The sequence below is a fragment of the Coturnix japonica genome, chromosome 4 (assembly GCF_001577835.2).
Source record: "Coturnix japonica isolate 7356 chromosome 4, Coturnix japonica 2.1, whole genome shotgun sequence".
In the NCBI taxonomy this organism is placed as follows: Eukaryota; Metazoa; Chordata; class Aves; order Galliformes; family Phasianidae; genus Coturnix; species Coturnix japonica.
The window spans coordinates 33,858,563-33,874,517 of record NC_029519.1 but is presented as its reverse complement, the minus strand read 5'-3'; the positions used below and the strand labels follow the sequence as shown (position 1 = coordinate 33,874,517).

At 39.7% G+C, this 15,955-nt stretch overlaps 1 protein-coding gene across 2 annotated transcripts in view; it reads right to left on the bottom strand.

The window, feature by feature from the left end:
- Positions 1-296: 296 nt before the first annotated feature.
- Positions 297-15,955, bottom strand: part of DKK2 (dickkopf WNT signaling pathway inhibitor 2) — a 111,231-nt gene continuing 95,572 nt past the window's right edge. For both annotated transcript variants that reach the window (XM_015861379.2, XM_015861378.2), the window contains 3 exons: positions 6,148-6,298; positions 4,802-4,951; positions 297-4,361 (listed from right to left, as the gene is read on the bottom strand). In XM_015861379.2, the coding sequence (XP_015716865.1) occupies positions 4,111-4,361; positions 4,802-4,951; positions 6,148-6,298 (552 nt within the window). In that variant the 3' untranslated portion in view covers positions 297-4,110. The remainder of the gene's footprint in view (positions 4,362-4,801; positions 4,952-6,147; positions 6,299-15,955) is intronic.

The following is a 15,955-nucleotide window of genomic DNA, read 5'->3' as shown; positions in this document are numbered from 1 at the left end:
GGTTTTTGAAAGCCTTGGCTTAGAATATGTGAGTTTCTGCTGGCGTTCAAGTTCAGGATGCCTTTTTTTAAGTAAGTAAGTGACTTTCCTAGAAAGAAAGAAAGAAAGTCAACAGGAAGGGATAAAAAATCTTTTCTGATTGAACTTAACTTTCTGATTGGGGCGAGGATTCAGGTTTGTGAAATTAAGAAAGGGCTGGCAGGTTCTTGACAAGGAAAAGTTGAGGATTCCCTTTTTCTCACCCTCTTGGCCTCCTGTTCAAGAAGGTTCGTATGTCTTGTTGTTTTTCTTTACCTTTTTTTTTTTTTTTTTTTTAAATTAATTTTTTAAATTAAGACAAAGAGCAGAAGTCAGGAAACAGAAGATGTATCAAATTCCAGTGAACTGTGTTTTAGTGTCAGATGTTGGGCATACACTGTTGAAAATAAGTACATAGATCTATTTTAATAACTGCTTTAATTTAAAAAAAAAAAAAGTTTTAAATTATAAATACTATGGATTGCAAACAACATAAGACAAAGCAAATCATACGGTAATAGATACATGCCCACCTATATACTGTAAATCAAATATATGCTGCTACAGAGTAGAAATCCATTATTTTTTGAAAGTTAGTGAGTATTTCCAAATAGATGTTGCATTGCTGAGGCCATTCTAGGCTAATAGGAAGAGTACTTGAATTGTTCAGCGGTAATCTCTTCAGTACTTCTGTCATGACAGCAGATTTCTGAAGTGTTACTGAGCCAAAGCCATTCTTAATTCCTTTGATGAATGCAACAGGGAGTGAGAGCAATTATCTCTAAATTTAGCTGTTCTTTTATTCTTAAACTGATGTATGTTTCCACAAAATGTTAACTGAGTAGCTTCTAAACACTCAAAATTCAGCCTTGCGAAACTGCTTGCATGCTATTCAGTTCAGCTATGTTGCTCAGTATTTGTGGTGTGCAATGAACTGCCTGTGCCTATTGTTTTTGTTCCCAGATTAAATCTCTGAAGGCTTTGGCTGTCTCAATCTCCATTGAAGTCACTGGGATCTGAAGATGCTCACAACTTTCTTATTACGGTGCTGTTTGCTCTAAGTGTTAATATGGTCAAAGGAAGACTACCCACCAAAGACTGTAAGGAACAGTAGCAAAACCTTTTTATTTTTCACAAACACTAATGCTACTTCGGGACCATTTCATTCGCCAAGTGTACATCTGTTTGAGCAAAGGATTCCCAGAAACAAGTAACAAGAATATTGAGACCATTGCTCAATAACCACAGCCTTTATTTGGCAATAGTTATTGAGACCTGGAAGGGTTTTCCTGGGCTCAAAACTTGTCTGTTTCTTGTAGCAGTGTTGTCAGTTGGGTCATATGGATTATTTCATGTTATTAGAGCTGAATGCTAGTTATCTACCATTTCAGATTTGCTAGCTCTTAACTTTGTAGCAATGTATTTATGTGCTGTAACCTATAGCAAAATTCCATTGTAATTTTAATGTCAGGTGTACCCACTGTGAGTCTCAGGTTTGTATTGCTATCCAAGGAATGTGTCTGAACTCTTTCCTTTTTAAGCCGAGTTGAAGCAGTGCATCCAGAGGCATTACTTTCAAATCTAGTACTCAAATGTTTAGGTGGAAATGACATGTGATCATTTTAATCTGGTCTTTATGTGTTTGACTGCAACTCAGCCTACATAGTGCTGTGAGACAAGGGTGATCGGATGCTTATACTTCTACAACTAAAGTATACATGTCCTTCCAGAACAAAAGAACTAATCTTCTGAAGCAGCAGGTAAGTAAAAGAATACGGGTAAAAGATTTGTGGAGAAATGGGAAAGGACATTTAATATATTTAATCTTATTATACATTTTTCTACATTAAAAGTCATCAGGCTGCAAATATATTTTGCTACAAAGCTTTTTGTAGGAAATATCTCTATAAGAAAATACATCTCATTAAACATTTCCTGTAAATAAATTATCCCACATAACCATGTTTTGTTAGAGGAGAAGGGAGAAGGTTAGGCTACTGACAAGAACAGCCAAAAATTGCTGAGCCCATTTCTGCAACCCACTGCTCCATTTGGGTTATGTTTTCTTGTACATGCAGTTGCAATGAAGGCAACAGAGTTCCTCTGCTGAGCGTGTGCTGACAGTGTAAATAACACAGATTTGGTTCCTGTACTTTTTTAATATCTTGAAATTCTGCTATTTCTGAACCTTATTCCTGTTGTAAGGTACACAAGAACTCCTTTGAAATAACCAAAGTGGAGCTGGTAGGACTGTGATATTGAAGTCTAACTCAGACTGTTAAAAACAGGAGAGCCCACCCCAAAGCAGTCCCTTCTGGCAATTAAAAAATAACTGTAGTAAGGCAAGAGACTTGTGAATTACTCTTAATTTTCTTTCATAAGAGTCTAAAGGTAATATATTCTTACTCGGAAATCCGAGCCTCAGTGGTTGCGTAAGGTGTAACTTTGAAACAACCACTGGTAGAGATGTATCAGTGGAAAAAATTGTTTGAGGTACAGGATGACGTGGTCTCAAAACTACATATTGGTGTATATATGTTAAGAACTGATGAAACAGAAAAATCTTGTGTGATACAAAATGTGAAACTGAGTAATTACAAATGGGTAATTACAGATTAGCAGTACGTCAGTTATAGAATTAGACTTCTTAAAAGAAATATCAAACTTTTTATCACCATCTATACAAAGGAATTACTTGTGAACAAGTAAAATGACAAAAGCTTAAAAAGAACTGAGAGAAAAAAAGGTTAGTCTCCATTCTTTGACTTCTAACTGCTACACAAACAATATCGAGTTTTTTCCATAGTCCGTGTACTTCCAGAATTCCTGACAGAAAAATCCAGAGAAGATCCCTTTAGAAGAGATCAAGTTCATGTTAGATAGTTACATGCTGGAAACCGGTATGCTGCATCATCACATGATGCTTAATAATTCTTTTGTGGCTGTACCATATTTTTTTGCACTGTTTTCTGCAGGAGAGGAAGTGCTCACAAGAGCCAACTCTTTTTGCTATCTCTAAAATCCATTTATGCTTCTGCAGAATGCAATCACATCTAGCACTAATAGCAAACTGTAGCCCATTGCTACTACTGGAAAGTAAAACTGAGTTTAAAGCAGTACTGTCTGAATTCCCCAACAAGTGCCTACATGTTCTGTTATAACAGTAGCAATGGCACAATTTCATCTCTCTTAGTGTTAGATATTCAGCGCTCCACTATCTCTTTGGAAATGTTGATAATGCAGGTATTTTTAGGAAAAGAATGTATATTTAGATCTAATGAGCAAATTGTCTGTATATAATTCTGGATTCAGCATGCATGTATTTGTTTCATCTGTTCAATCCAATGTACACAAGCAGTAAACCGAGACAAATACAAGTGATTAAGTGCCCTACTATGACATTGAACTACATAAAGCATTTCAGTTCGCCTAAATATAGGAAAGAAAACCCTGTTTAATGACTCTGATTAGAGAAACTGCTTGCTGTCTTGAAATCATGAGATGGCAAGTTTTCACCTTTTTGTGAGGGCCTAGAAAACGTAGGACTCTTGTGGCAGTCCTGCAAGCATGCTTTCTTTGCTGAAGTGTCAGCTCTGTGTGACATATGTATGGAGATTCACAGTAACTGTATTTCCATCCCTTGCACCTGCAATGGATAATATTTTAGTCACTGATAATGTGTTGACAGACAAGTCCTCCTGGAATGCTCTGTTTCCTATAGGAGTACAATGTATACAATTTATTTAGCAGGCATTGCCATGGTGGAAAACCACTGTAGCCCTTATACTGGCCCCTGGAACATCGTGGGACAACACAGCAAGGTAAATGGCATTAATTTCCACTGTACTTATTTGCATACTAGCATTTCCCACAAACCATAGGAGTTATTTACAGAACTGCACAGTGGGAAATCTCTGGCTGCTCAGGTGTTTACCACCAGCTCAAAAGGAAATGCTTTTGATGTGACTTTTTTCTACTCCTACCTTGTTACTTTAGCCATTCCTCTTTCATATGCAGTCCTCATTTCCCAGCATGTTGTAACACATTAAATGCAGAAAAAACAGTCACTTAATACTTAGTACTATCTACCCTTCAGATTTTCTGACACACGTGAAGTCTTGATTTAGAAGAAGAGGTTGCATCTTTCCATACTTTGCAAGACAGCCCTTTGGCACAGTCACATCGTTGGAAAATCTCTAGTCCATGGGAGCCTTTCTTGCGCTGCTTGGTGCACACCTCTCCCTGATGCAATACAGGCTTGCAAATTTTGGTCCAGAAATGGCGAGCACAGCAGTGTCCCTCAATACAGTCTGATGACCGCAGGCAGGGATCGCCTTCATGTCCTGAAAAGAGCAATCAAACTGTTTTACCTCAGGGGAAAATGGAAAAGGACAAATTCAGAGTAGACTGATGCAAATGAAGCTCAGAAAAAGGAGAGATGGTATTTCCATCTGTGGCTTTCTGAAGGAAAAGAGATGAATTAGGGAGGTTCAGAAAAGTAACTGTTAAGAACTGTCACAAGACTTACTAAGGAGAAATTGAACTGCAACTGAAAAATGAATTTTCAATCCCCTCTGATACAGGGAAGAAAGCAGATGCATCTGCTTTTTCAATTAGATGAAATTGCTGGTCAATATTACCTTGCTTTTTGAATTGTGCCCTGAATTATCTTAATAGAGATTCCCAACCTATGAAATTACTGTGCATTGCTGGTGTGTGCTGCTGTATTTTAACAGCACAATGTTATTCATAGCAGAATAGTGAAGTGCAAATGTGATCTTACCTTTAATGTGTGACAGCTTGGACTGCGCCCTCCCTAAGTTTTGCCATCCCAAATCCTTGCTAGCATAATGACTGTTCTTCTTGTTGCGTGGCCCGTCTAGTGCAGGGATGTGAGGTGTCAGGATGTTTTCAGTTACTGGTACACAAATACCTGTGAGGAAAAGTCAGTCAGTTATAGATTGCAACAAGAGGAGAAGAAGCTGAGGAACATACTTGGACCAGGATCAGTACTGAGACCATTAAGGGGAAGGCGGTGCTGGGCTCGGCTTTGGTGACCCTCAGCTCTAAACATAGCTCTGTCACTGATTTCTATCTAGCCCCTGTCCTCACTACAGCTGCACTTCACTCCCTGCCTCACAGTCTTGCAGTCTGACCACCTGGAGATTGTCTTGGAGACTTCTCCCCAGGTCTCAGGAGAAGAGTATGGGAATGCAAACATTACAGTTACAACAGAAACACCAAGAGGGAGTAGCTGAGGGATTCACCGGGTCTATTTTGCTTCCTTAAGAACATGGGCTCCAGAGAATTGAGCAACACTGAATGCAGTGCTGGAAGTAAGCTGTTGATTTCTGTCTGTCTTCATCATTTGGGGGTTTTTCCACAACAAAAGAGGAAAAAGTCTAGTAGTACAGGAGGCTTAATCATAAAAATACTATTAAAGAAAGTGGAGAAAAGTTTTAAAGGTACATTTAAAAACAATTCATTGCAGGGCAAGTTAATGGAGTGGAGGAAGTGCTAACTATGGCTTCAGGTATGGGTGTGCTTTAGGGAGAGGAAGGAGGAGAAAGAGGCAGGGGAGACTGGACAGCCCCTAGCATGGCATAGCTCTTGGATTTTGGCTCACATGTACTGTTGGAACAGATTCTCTTTTCCCTCCTCATCTCTCTTCCCCTCTTTTTCCAGGCCTAGCACCATCCAATTCCACATTAATATGACAACCATGAATCCAGTCACTCTAATCTTACTTTCACATGGCCCATATTTCTACTTCTCTAGTTCAGCACCCAGCTTCCCTTGTGCAACAACACAATGGATAGACAGCTTTTATGCAGACTGATTAGACTGGTTTCTTACACAGTTTTGAAAATCAGATCTTAGATATTTTTTTAGAAACAGAAGAAAAAGATCACTCAACAGCTTTTCTAAACCAAAGGAAAAGCGGGAAGACAAGCAGAGCTTATAGCTAATGTTATTTTCAATATCTGAAGGGATTTTATCTTGGTTTAGAAAAGGAACTGCAGTCACACAGGAAAAATACCTCTTCTGAGAACACTCGGAAATCTATTTTCAGTAGACGTTATTAAAATACTGATATTTTAAAGGGAAAACAAGAAATGAAAGACATACCATTGTTGCAGCGAGTGCCAGGGCAGCACATGCCATCTCTGTGGCACCGTTTCTTCTTCCTCCTGCACAACATGCACGCAGATGATGCTTGATGAGGACTGTGGCAGTACCGCCCAACTTCACATTCCTTGTCATTGGTGCAAGGATAGATCTGGAGGGTAAAAAGAAAGTTTGTGGTGAAACAGTGTATAAGACATATACATGGTCCATTTAATAAATAAATAAATAAATGAACTTAACATACAGTTAAGTTACCGTTCACTAAGCTAGGAGATGCCGTTATGCAGTTACCTTCACAGCAGCCCTGTCCTCGGGCTTAAGCTGCTGGTGGAGCTGGATCACTGCCTCAAGAATGACAAAACTACAACCCACTCCTTTGGTGGTTTCATCTTTTCTTGCCTTAAATATATGCTGTAACAACAGACCTTATATTTTTGTAGGTTTCAAGATACTCAGGCTTCTCATTCATAGGCAAGAGTTTAAAATTCTACACTGAAGAAAAAACAGCCAGAAAACTCCTCAAAGTCACTGAAAGCACACTCAGCAACAGGTTAATATTTGCATCTAGGCTGGAAGTACAAGGAGGCATTTTTCTTTGACAAGTACCAGATAGGATAAGAATTTCACCATTCTCACAGTGAACACAGAATCATAAAGGTTGGTAAAGACCAACCATTGACTCACCACCACCATGCCACTAAACCATGTTTCTTGTGCTCCTTCCTGGAATAGTGACTCCACCACCTCTCTGAGCAGCCTTTTCCAATATCTCACCTCTTTTACAGTAACTAAAGAGCTGGCTGGATATTTCCAGAGTGCTTCTCCATTACTTCTGCCCTATGAATATATGCATCTTTGAAGAATGAATCCAGAGCGGAGCTGTTTGGAGAACCTGATGTTTAAGGCTTTCTCCCATAAGAGAAAGTATTTCCTCTCAAGTTCATCCTCATTCATCAAAGAAGGTCAAATCTCTTAGCTAGGAACCGTGATAAGAGACAAATGCAAGTGCTCACCTTTGTGGTACTCTCAGCATATAATTGCATTTTCCTTGTTCTAGCAAACCAGACCTAGATAAAATGCTCTCCCTTCAACCATATCAGTCCTTATTTTTCCCAGCAAAAAATAATTAATCCTAATTAACAATTATGATATAGTTAAATTGGGACTTTACTAAATTAAATAACAGAAAATTCAGAAAAAAATATTTTATGGATCCATGCATGGTTTTACTGAGTTTGGAAAATACTAACACTGCTAGCAGGGGAAAATGCAAATAAAAAACAGATGAACAAGCTGTAACCTGGAGATGAAGGCATTTTAGATCCTTGTCTGTCATCAAGACCTTCATAACCGCATCTTTTTTCCAATATGGGCATGTGGTATACACCTGCAACTTGTCAGCAAGAAACCCACTTGCAGTTTTCTTTTGGTTTGTCAAATAGCTTTTAAAAAAAAGCTGATCCTACTAAATGGTGCTAATGATTATCTTGCATCCCAAATCTGCTGTCTGTTTTACTTTTGGCTTTTAGGCTGAGTGACATTTAAATGATACACCTAATTGCTGAATCTCAAATTTAGAAATGGTAGAAGTTAGAAAAGATGCATTAAAAATTGCTGAGATAAGTGACACAAATCAGCCTTAAGTCTAACGCTTGAGCCCTGGCCTAAGTATAGATGACATTTCTGAAATTAGAAATAATTCAAAACGTTTACCTATCTAAGGGCAATGACTGCAGCATACCCGCAAATTGTCTTGCGTTACATGCAGCTTGGACAAACACAGTCAAGTCTATTCAAACTTCTAAACAACCAGCTGCCAGCCAGCTCCATGAAAAACCTTCTTGTAAATTGCCTGATGCCATCAATTGCCTTGATCTTTCTTCCAAAACCACCATCTATTTGATATCCTAGTTATCAGTCACAGGGAGCTTTAAATAAAATTGCCTACACAGCCTTGTCTCCTAGCCGCTAGACATTCATTAAAAATAACTCATGCCTTTTGCAGTGCAATTTATCTATCTTCACAGTATTCAGTAAAATGCAAAAACAAAACAAAATAGAGCACGTACCTAGTCTTGGCTAACAGCGGGGAAAATGTGTTCATAATTGTCCTGCTGTCAGTAGTAGTTGAGATAAATAAGTATTTATCTTTTAAAAATGCATGAAGAAAATACATTTGTTGAGAAGCATATACTAACAATTGTCCATGCACAAGTCAAGGTTTTCAGGAACTCCTATACTTCAGTATCTAAAACAGTCTTTACATTGAGAGAATAGCAGAGAACATTTCCTAGATATGATGCAAAGACCCAAATCAGTCCCAGATGGAGAGGGAAAAAGCAAGCTGTAAACCAGCTCTACTTCCCCAGCAATGATAACTAATTCTACAAGGCACTTCATCCTTTCACATTCTTCAGCTATACATATCATTTTCTGGTCGTAAATCTCTATCCACTAAACAGGGCTTTGATATTATGGGAAACCAGATGAAACTGAGATAAAATATGCAGCACTCCCTGAAGCTGCATTTAAGCAATCTTATTTATTTTTCAGCCCAGATTACAGGCCATCATGTTGTTGTAGCATGATATAACCTACATTTGCCTGTGATATTCACATTTTCAGATTGTTTAGTTATTTCTAATGAAGGGCACTGAAGAAGATGTCATTCAAATTAGTTTTGTGTTCTTGTATAGAAGATGGATACTGAAATGGTGCTGCTCTTTCTGAAACAAGATGTCCATCCTCCATCTATCGACCAAAGCTAACCTTTGCCAGCTAGGTGAGAGCAGCACACAAATATTAATCTTTTCTTTTTAAATGAGAGGAAATTCCTGCCCTTCCTGAATTTACACTCAAAATAGCAAGAGCACACTACAGAACTACTCAAAGAAAATGATGCAGATGATAAAAGGAAAAAATTGTTTTGTTTTATCTGCTCCTTCCAGGACTACTACTAAGGCACTTATTTTTGTATTAAATTCACGATGAGGTTGAGGAAAGGAGTGACTATCTAGCTTTCATATCCACCTAATTTGCAGAGTGTACAGAAGTGAAGTTTATTTCTACCTTTGCCTACCCCTTCTGACAGAGATCTTCTAATATAGCACCTTTTCTCTGCTAATTGGCAATGAGGCTTTCTTGATAGTTTTCCTGGAGTCATTTACTCTCCCGCAAATTTTATGTGGTCACTGTGAACCACAGAGTTTCACCACAAGCTGAAATAGCACAAGTGCTGGAACCATTGTAGTGTGGAGTCAATCAGCCCCAGTCTCTCTCTCTGGCACTACAAAACGTAATGCAGAAGCATGAGGGAGGAAGACAGATGCTGTAATGTGCTGAAGGGCGAGTGAATAGTCTGATGGCAAGCACTTTACTGAGCTGTGGGAGATAAGGGCTTGAATTTCAGCTTGGCCTCCAGCATATATTTGAAAACAGTATTTCCAGCCAGTGCCTTAGTCACCAGGCTCTTATTTGCTCATATTATGAGGTCTCATTTGTTTTCATGCTAAAGCTGCTCCACACTGTACTATTAAGCTATGTCAGAGAAAAGCAGGAAGAGCAGCTGGCATTTTTACTTAAGCTGTGTCATCACTTATCCAGCACAAGTAATCCTAAACACTGCTGGCTTCAGATCTACCTCCAACACTGAGTAGAGCTATACCTAAATAAGTGATACGGTGGAGCAGATCACTACAGACTTCCCCAGAAGCATCTCACTTGTTTGTTTTTTAAATATCATGAAGTCCAAGTGCAGAGTCAGTCCTGACAGATGATCACGGCAACTACCACTTTTATTAGAAGAAGCAGCAAGGAGGTTATTCAGTGCTCTTTTTCTTTGGATGATGAGCAGCACTTGGGAAGGCTCACATAAGGAAGGAGCTACTAAGGGAAGTGATGGAGTCACCACCCTGGATGTATTTTAGAGATGTGTGGTTATAGTACATAGCCTTGGTAGTGTCAGGTTGGACTTAATGATCTAGAAGGTCTTTTCCAACCAAAATGAACCACATGAATGATATGATCGCTGTGCTTACCGTAATGGATACCTGGCCAGCTTCTCTAACAGTTGTCACGCGCTGGTTACTGGGAACTGAGCTGAAGAACAGAAGAAAAGCCTGTGCAGCTGGAAAGTAAGAGCACTACAAATTTACCAGGCCAACCCTTCATTGCAGACACAGTTGTCATGTCAAAGGGGTAGCAACTATTGCAAAGTTGAGACAGATGGCACCAGGAAAGGGACACAGATTACCCTTGAAATAGCCTTGCTTCCTAGGTACCAGCATATTAGAAATCAAATTAGGCAGCTACTCACAGGCTTGTACATCCCTTTTGATCACAAGTTAGCAATACCCTGTGCAAATATCTGTACCAGTAGGTTAGGCATTCACATCCAGAAATGCCTTTTTCTTCTGTCAAAAACCAACCAACCAACCAACCACACCAAAAAGAACAAAAACCAAAAAACTCCTGCTTTTAGCTCACCTACACACACCATGTTTGTGAGACAGTTTACCACCACTGCAACTTAGTCTATTACTACTATAGCTGACCTCTCTACAGCCAGTGCGCTAGCTGGATGATCACAACTGGCCTGAGCTACTGAGGAGAGAACTCCAGCTACGAAACAAACAATAGAGCTTGTTGGTCATAGTCTCAGAACTGTGCACATTGCATAATATCGCACAACCACTAGGCAAGATGAAGCAACCAAGTGGCTCAATCCTACTGATCACCTCTGCCCTGTTCAAAGCAGGACAAGGAGGAGAACTCTCTTTCTGAGCTAATTCTAACTAATTCTTTCTTTCTGAAGAATTAGTTAATCTAAAGTTTTAAGCAAATAGCCCCAAATCTTGAACATTTACAAAGAATGCAAGTTATTGAATGACTTCTTAGTTACACCTGATCCTGAGCAGGGATCTCAACATCCTCTTGTCTTCTACAAGGTCTACATTGATAGGACAGATAGACATACCACATGTGGCCTGTAGAGCTAGATAAATATGTGAGACATAGGATTTATCCCACTAACCAGTTTGAAGAGGGAGTGAAGTTTCTCTCTGTGAAAATCAATAAGACCTAATTCGATCTCACAGGACACAAACCATTGCAACAAAGGAAATAAGAGCGCTTCACTCAAAACCACATAAATTGGATAAAGTAAAAATGGAAGAAAAAATTAACAAACAAAGAAAACTCTCTTCTCCTATAGCTTTTTTATTTTTTTTTTCCTACAAGAAAGCTGAACTGCTTCCTGATAGCTTCTCAAACATATTCAGACTATGTCTAACTGACAAACTGCTCCTCATTCTCCTAGCCGTGAAGTGAGCATTTAAATTAAGATGTGGATGGGAAATGATTGTCATTTAGTACTATTTTGTTTTTAATCCCACATGACAAAAGAGCTTATCAGCAGCCATCTGGAGTAGTACAGTTTTCCCACAGCACTGCTGATGTTGCTATTTTCTATTCTTAGCTCAACACAGGCATAGATGATAGCGAGGGATCTCACTGTGCACAAGCAGAATGCCGCAGTTAATTTATCCCATGGAGGAAATCATGCTGTGCTCTCAGACAGCTCCAGACATGGATCCTTACTCAGACTGATCTCAACAGAAACTCTCAACTCCTGTGTCTGCTATGGCACAGATTGTTCCTGGAAATAAAATTCTGTGTAGTTGCAATGAAACAGATTTACTCCATTCAGTTGCCATGACAAGCTTAACGATTCAATTTTTCTTACCAAGCTTCTTTCTTGTTAAAACAATAAACATCTCCGACCCACTTCTCTGCCAGACCTAGAGAGTGAAAAGCACCATCTTCTGCTGCTAGATTAAGCACAGGCACTTTCTCGTAGCAATAACTTATTTTTAACTCTTCAACTTAAAACAACGCTGCTGTTTATGAGGTCTGATTCACAGACTGACATAGTGCTACATCATGGATGTGTATGCTGCAGCCTCCAAAGATCACTCCTTCCAACTGCGTGGCTAATGGCCCCAGAAGCCTGCATTATTAAGACAATAAATATTCGTGTTTGAAAGTAATACTCAATCTATTGCTAGACCACCAGGGGAAGAACATTTCTTAAACATGCAGTAGTCCATCTCTCATTATTTGCTAGAGCCAAAGAAAACTCAGATCTTAACAACCCTAAAACAAACCTCAGCAAGGTCTCTCTGAACAGGGAAGGCTGCAGGACTCACATGGGTCCTGACTCAGGCTTTCCTCAGTCCCATCAAAACATTGTGGAAAACAATCTCCTGTGCTGCAAGTATAAAATAAGCTGTATTTTCAAATAACTTAAAGGCAAGCACACTGTACCCCAAATGTATTCGTATGTATGTTTTTATGATACAGAACAACATAAAACTACCACCAGGATATAGTATATCTATATATCATAGTTCCTAAGGCAGCACAGCTATGGGCCTTCCTGTTCTATTGCACCTTTAAGACAAATTATAGACCTCAGAATCACGTCAGTGCCACTTTACTGAATGATCCCATTTCAGAGAAAACATACTGCATTTCCTCTGCAGTGTGCACACTGTACACATGTGCTCAAATTTTCCTTCCCTCTCATGTTTCATGACCTTGGGATTACCTAGCAGTGCTTCCGTCTCAACATTTGGAGAGACCAGGAGCATCCTATGTTGCAAACACGAATCTTGATTGGTAACTTACAAAAGACATTATTAAAAGAAGGTTCAAAAGTTTGGGGAACAGTCAGTTTGACGCCAGATTTTATGGGCATTGTGACTGCATGATTCATACTGCCTAGAAAATGACCAGCAGTTACAGCGGAAAGCATCAAAACAATGTTAGGTAATCTTTGAAGTAAACAATGTAGTGCTACATCAGTGTGACAGGAAAACCCTAGATCATGATTTTGTTATTTTCAAATGTATCACCAAAGACTGCTTGAAGAATAAAGGTTTGTTAACACACACTTTGTTCTACGTCTAGCCTTTTCAGCACACTGTTCTTGGCCTTTTATCTCTTCCTCTTCCCCACCCCTTTTCTAATGGCTTTGCTTTTTAGTTTTGTCTCTAATTGGCTATTTATCATCTGTTTCAGAGTAGGATTCTTTAGGCTTTTTGATCAGCATGTTTACTGCTATGGATGAACAGTGGGTTGCGAAAAGGAGCTTTCCCTCTGAATCTATTAATTCTAGAAGTACGGGTTACTTTATTCAGATAATAGTATCCAGTTGGAAACAGCTAGCAGATCCTAAAGCAAAGAAAGCACCCGGCATTAAACCACAGGTCGATATTCAGATACTGCAGTTGGGAGTAAAATAACTTTGCTGGGAACTGGCAGCAAGTTGCTATTTGAACACCTGGGTCTGAATGTCCCCAGGTCATGATGCACTCTCTAGGTGGAGCTTTTATTGGAAACCATCTCTGTGCAAGCATACGTTCAGCAAGAAAGAAGTGACAGTTTTATCTTCTATAGTACTGCTACTGAGGAAATGAACTTCCTTTGCTATCAAACTTTCACAAATTCTAGAAAAAGGGGAAGACCCTGTCATATTGAAGTCAGTACCAAAATTCCATTTGTCTACTTTAAGCCTGGAGACAGAATGTTTCCAAGTTAGAAACATTTGTGCAGTGTCTGCAGCCCTCATCCTAGAGATTATTCATAGGTATTCCTTGCACAACACGCTTTACATTGCAGAATGCACAGCATTTAGGACACCAGTTTTCAAAATGTAGTTTCTATAGTCCTCCTATTTATAAGGACAGCTCTGAAGAAAACATGAGTTCATGTCAGCTGGAGACAGCCAGATGCTGAATGTCTGAGAGGGATGAACCGCAGTCTCCACTTCAGCAGACTGCTGACTGCAATCTGACATTGATACAGAATGTCAGCATTATTAATCCTCTCCCTGATGGTCGTTTATATGGGAACACCTGGCTCATATGCTTCTCTTTCTATCCCCAGTACTTTCTTTACACATCAAAAACCACCAGTGTCATATGAGATTCAAAACACCTCTGCTCTGTCTCTTCCTATTCTACATGAAACGCTCTGCAGTGTGATAGCTGTGACTCCTTGGGGGGTGGTGAGGGGGGCAAAATGAGAGGGACCAAGTTCTGAATCTCCAACTCCAAAGCATCTTCAAAGAATGGAAATCAGGCATCAAAGTGAGCTAGCCCAGCTTTAATATCAGAACAGACTGTGCCCCAGTTTCCACTCCCCTCATTGCAACTGCATTGAAATTCACACTATGAGAGCCACAGCTCCTCATCCTGACTTGCTGCAGCAACAGTTGTGCACGTACAAGGGGCCAGCAGTGTCCATGCACAGTGGGACCACCTGCAATGGAGCAGCTGCCCTGGAGAAGGGCTTGGACACAGACCCCTGTGGCTCAGGCAACCTGTGTCTGTGGTTGGACATGCACTACTGCCTGCTTGACTGACTCTTCAGCTACAGTAAAAGCAAAATTTGTACTATGAGGCTATTAAGGCAAATTATCACACTCAACTCAAAGGAGGACAAAGACAGCAGAAAAGGAAAGGACCCTGACAGACAGTGTCATTAAAAAGTCATCGTGCTCTTATTATATGATTAACTTAGAGCTGCCGACCCAACTTCAGCCTGTGGTAAAAAGCTTAGCAATCAAGGTTTCAACACTATTTACCATTTTTTTTTCCTTTTCTTTTAAAATGTTCCTAGCTAATTTTGCACAAACAAGAAAACATGAACAACACAGCAAGGCAAGAATAACTTGTGAGTAAAACCAGATGAACACTAACATATTTACATAGTGTAATGACTTCACTATTAATTCAAACAAACCCAGGCCCCAATTCTCAGAAGACAGAGTTGAGCACATGCGGTCCAGGAGGCAAGAACAGGGTGGCTCAGACTGCACTGGTGTCTGCAGCCCCTGAGCAAGTAGAGGCTGCTCGAAGTCTCAGTCTACAATAGCCAGCAAGGGGCCATCTTTCATTCCAGACATCATATTCTGGCTACACCCTCTTCTTGTTCATGAATTAACTATATATAGATCAGATCTGGTCCCCATCCTCAGAATAAGCTGAATCTGCAGCTACAAATTCTATTTATCCTCCTCCCTGCTACATTTTACCATATCTTTTGAAAATACATCTTTTAAAGCACACATTTCTGGTCTGAAAATAATATTCTTTATGTGGAGCTATGGAATCTTTTCCTTGTTCCTAGATGTCTTGGAAGTTAATCAACATAAAGCCATTAAAAAGCTTAATCCCCTATGCTTGGCACAACATCAGTCTGAGAATGGTTTCTTTGTAACAGTCTTTGGAATAAATATCCATTCAAGATTTGTTTTTTCCTTATACTGGTCACCCGCACTTTACAGTGGGTGGCCCATTCATTCATCCCATTACTGTACTTTTACTTCTGAAGCTAAGCCAGACACAGCAACCTGATAGTACTTTTTTTGTTCATGCGATTCTATTGTAATGAAAAGTTCCACGTATAACTGATACTTGTTAGGAAAGGCAAAGAAACAGGAACCATGGTAAAATTGCACCACCTTCTTGACAATTTCTATTCTGAAGGAGCTGGGTTTTCCAGGAGAACACTTTGTTGGCACGCATTTCTCATATTTAGATGCCTCAGAAAGCAAACACAGTCAGCCTATTCCTGAACACCCCTCGTTGGTATTGACTGCATGACAGCACTACCCAGAGGCAGAGTGTAGGTGCTGTGCTTCCCTGTAATTCTGTGTGGTCAGTTTTTTAACTGCTACTCTACGTGAAGATAATTGATTTTGTTTTCTATTCCACTGCATCCCCTCCCCACCCCCCTCAACCCC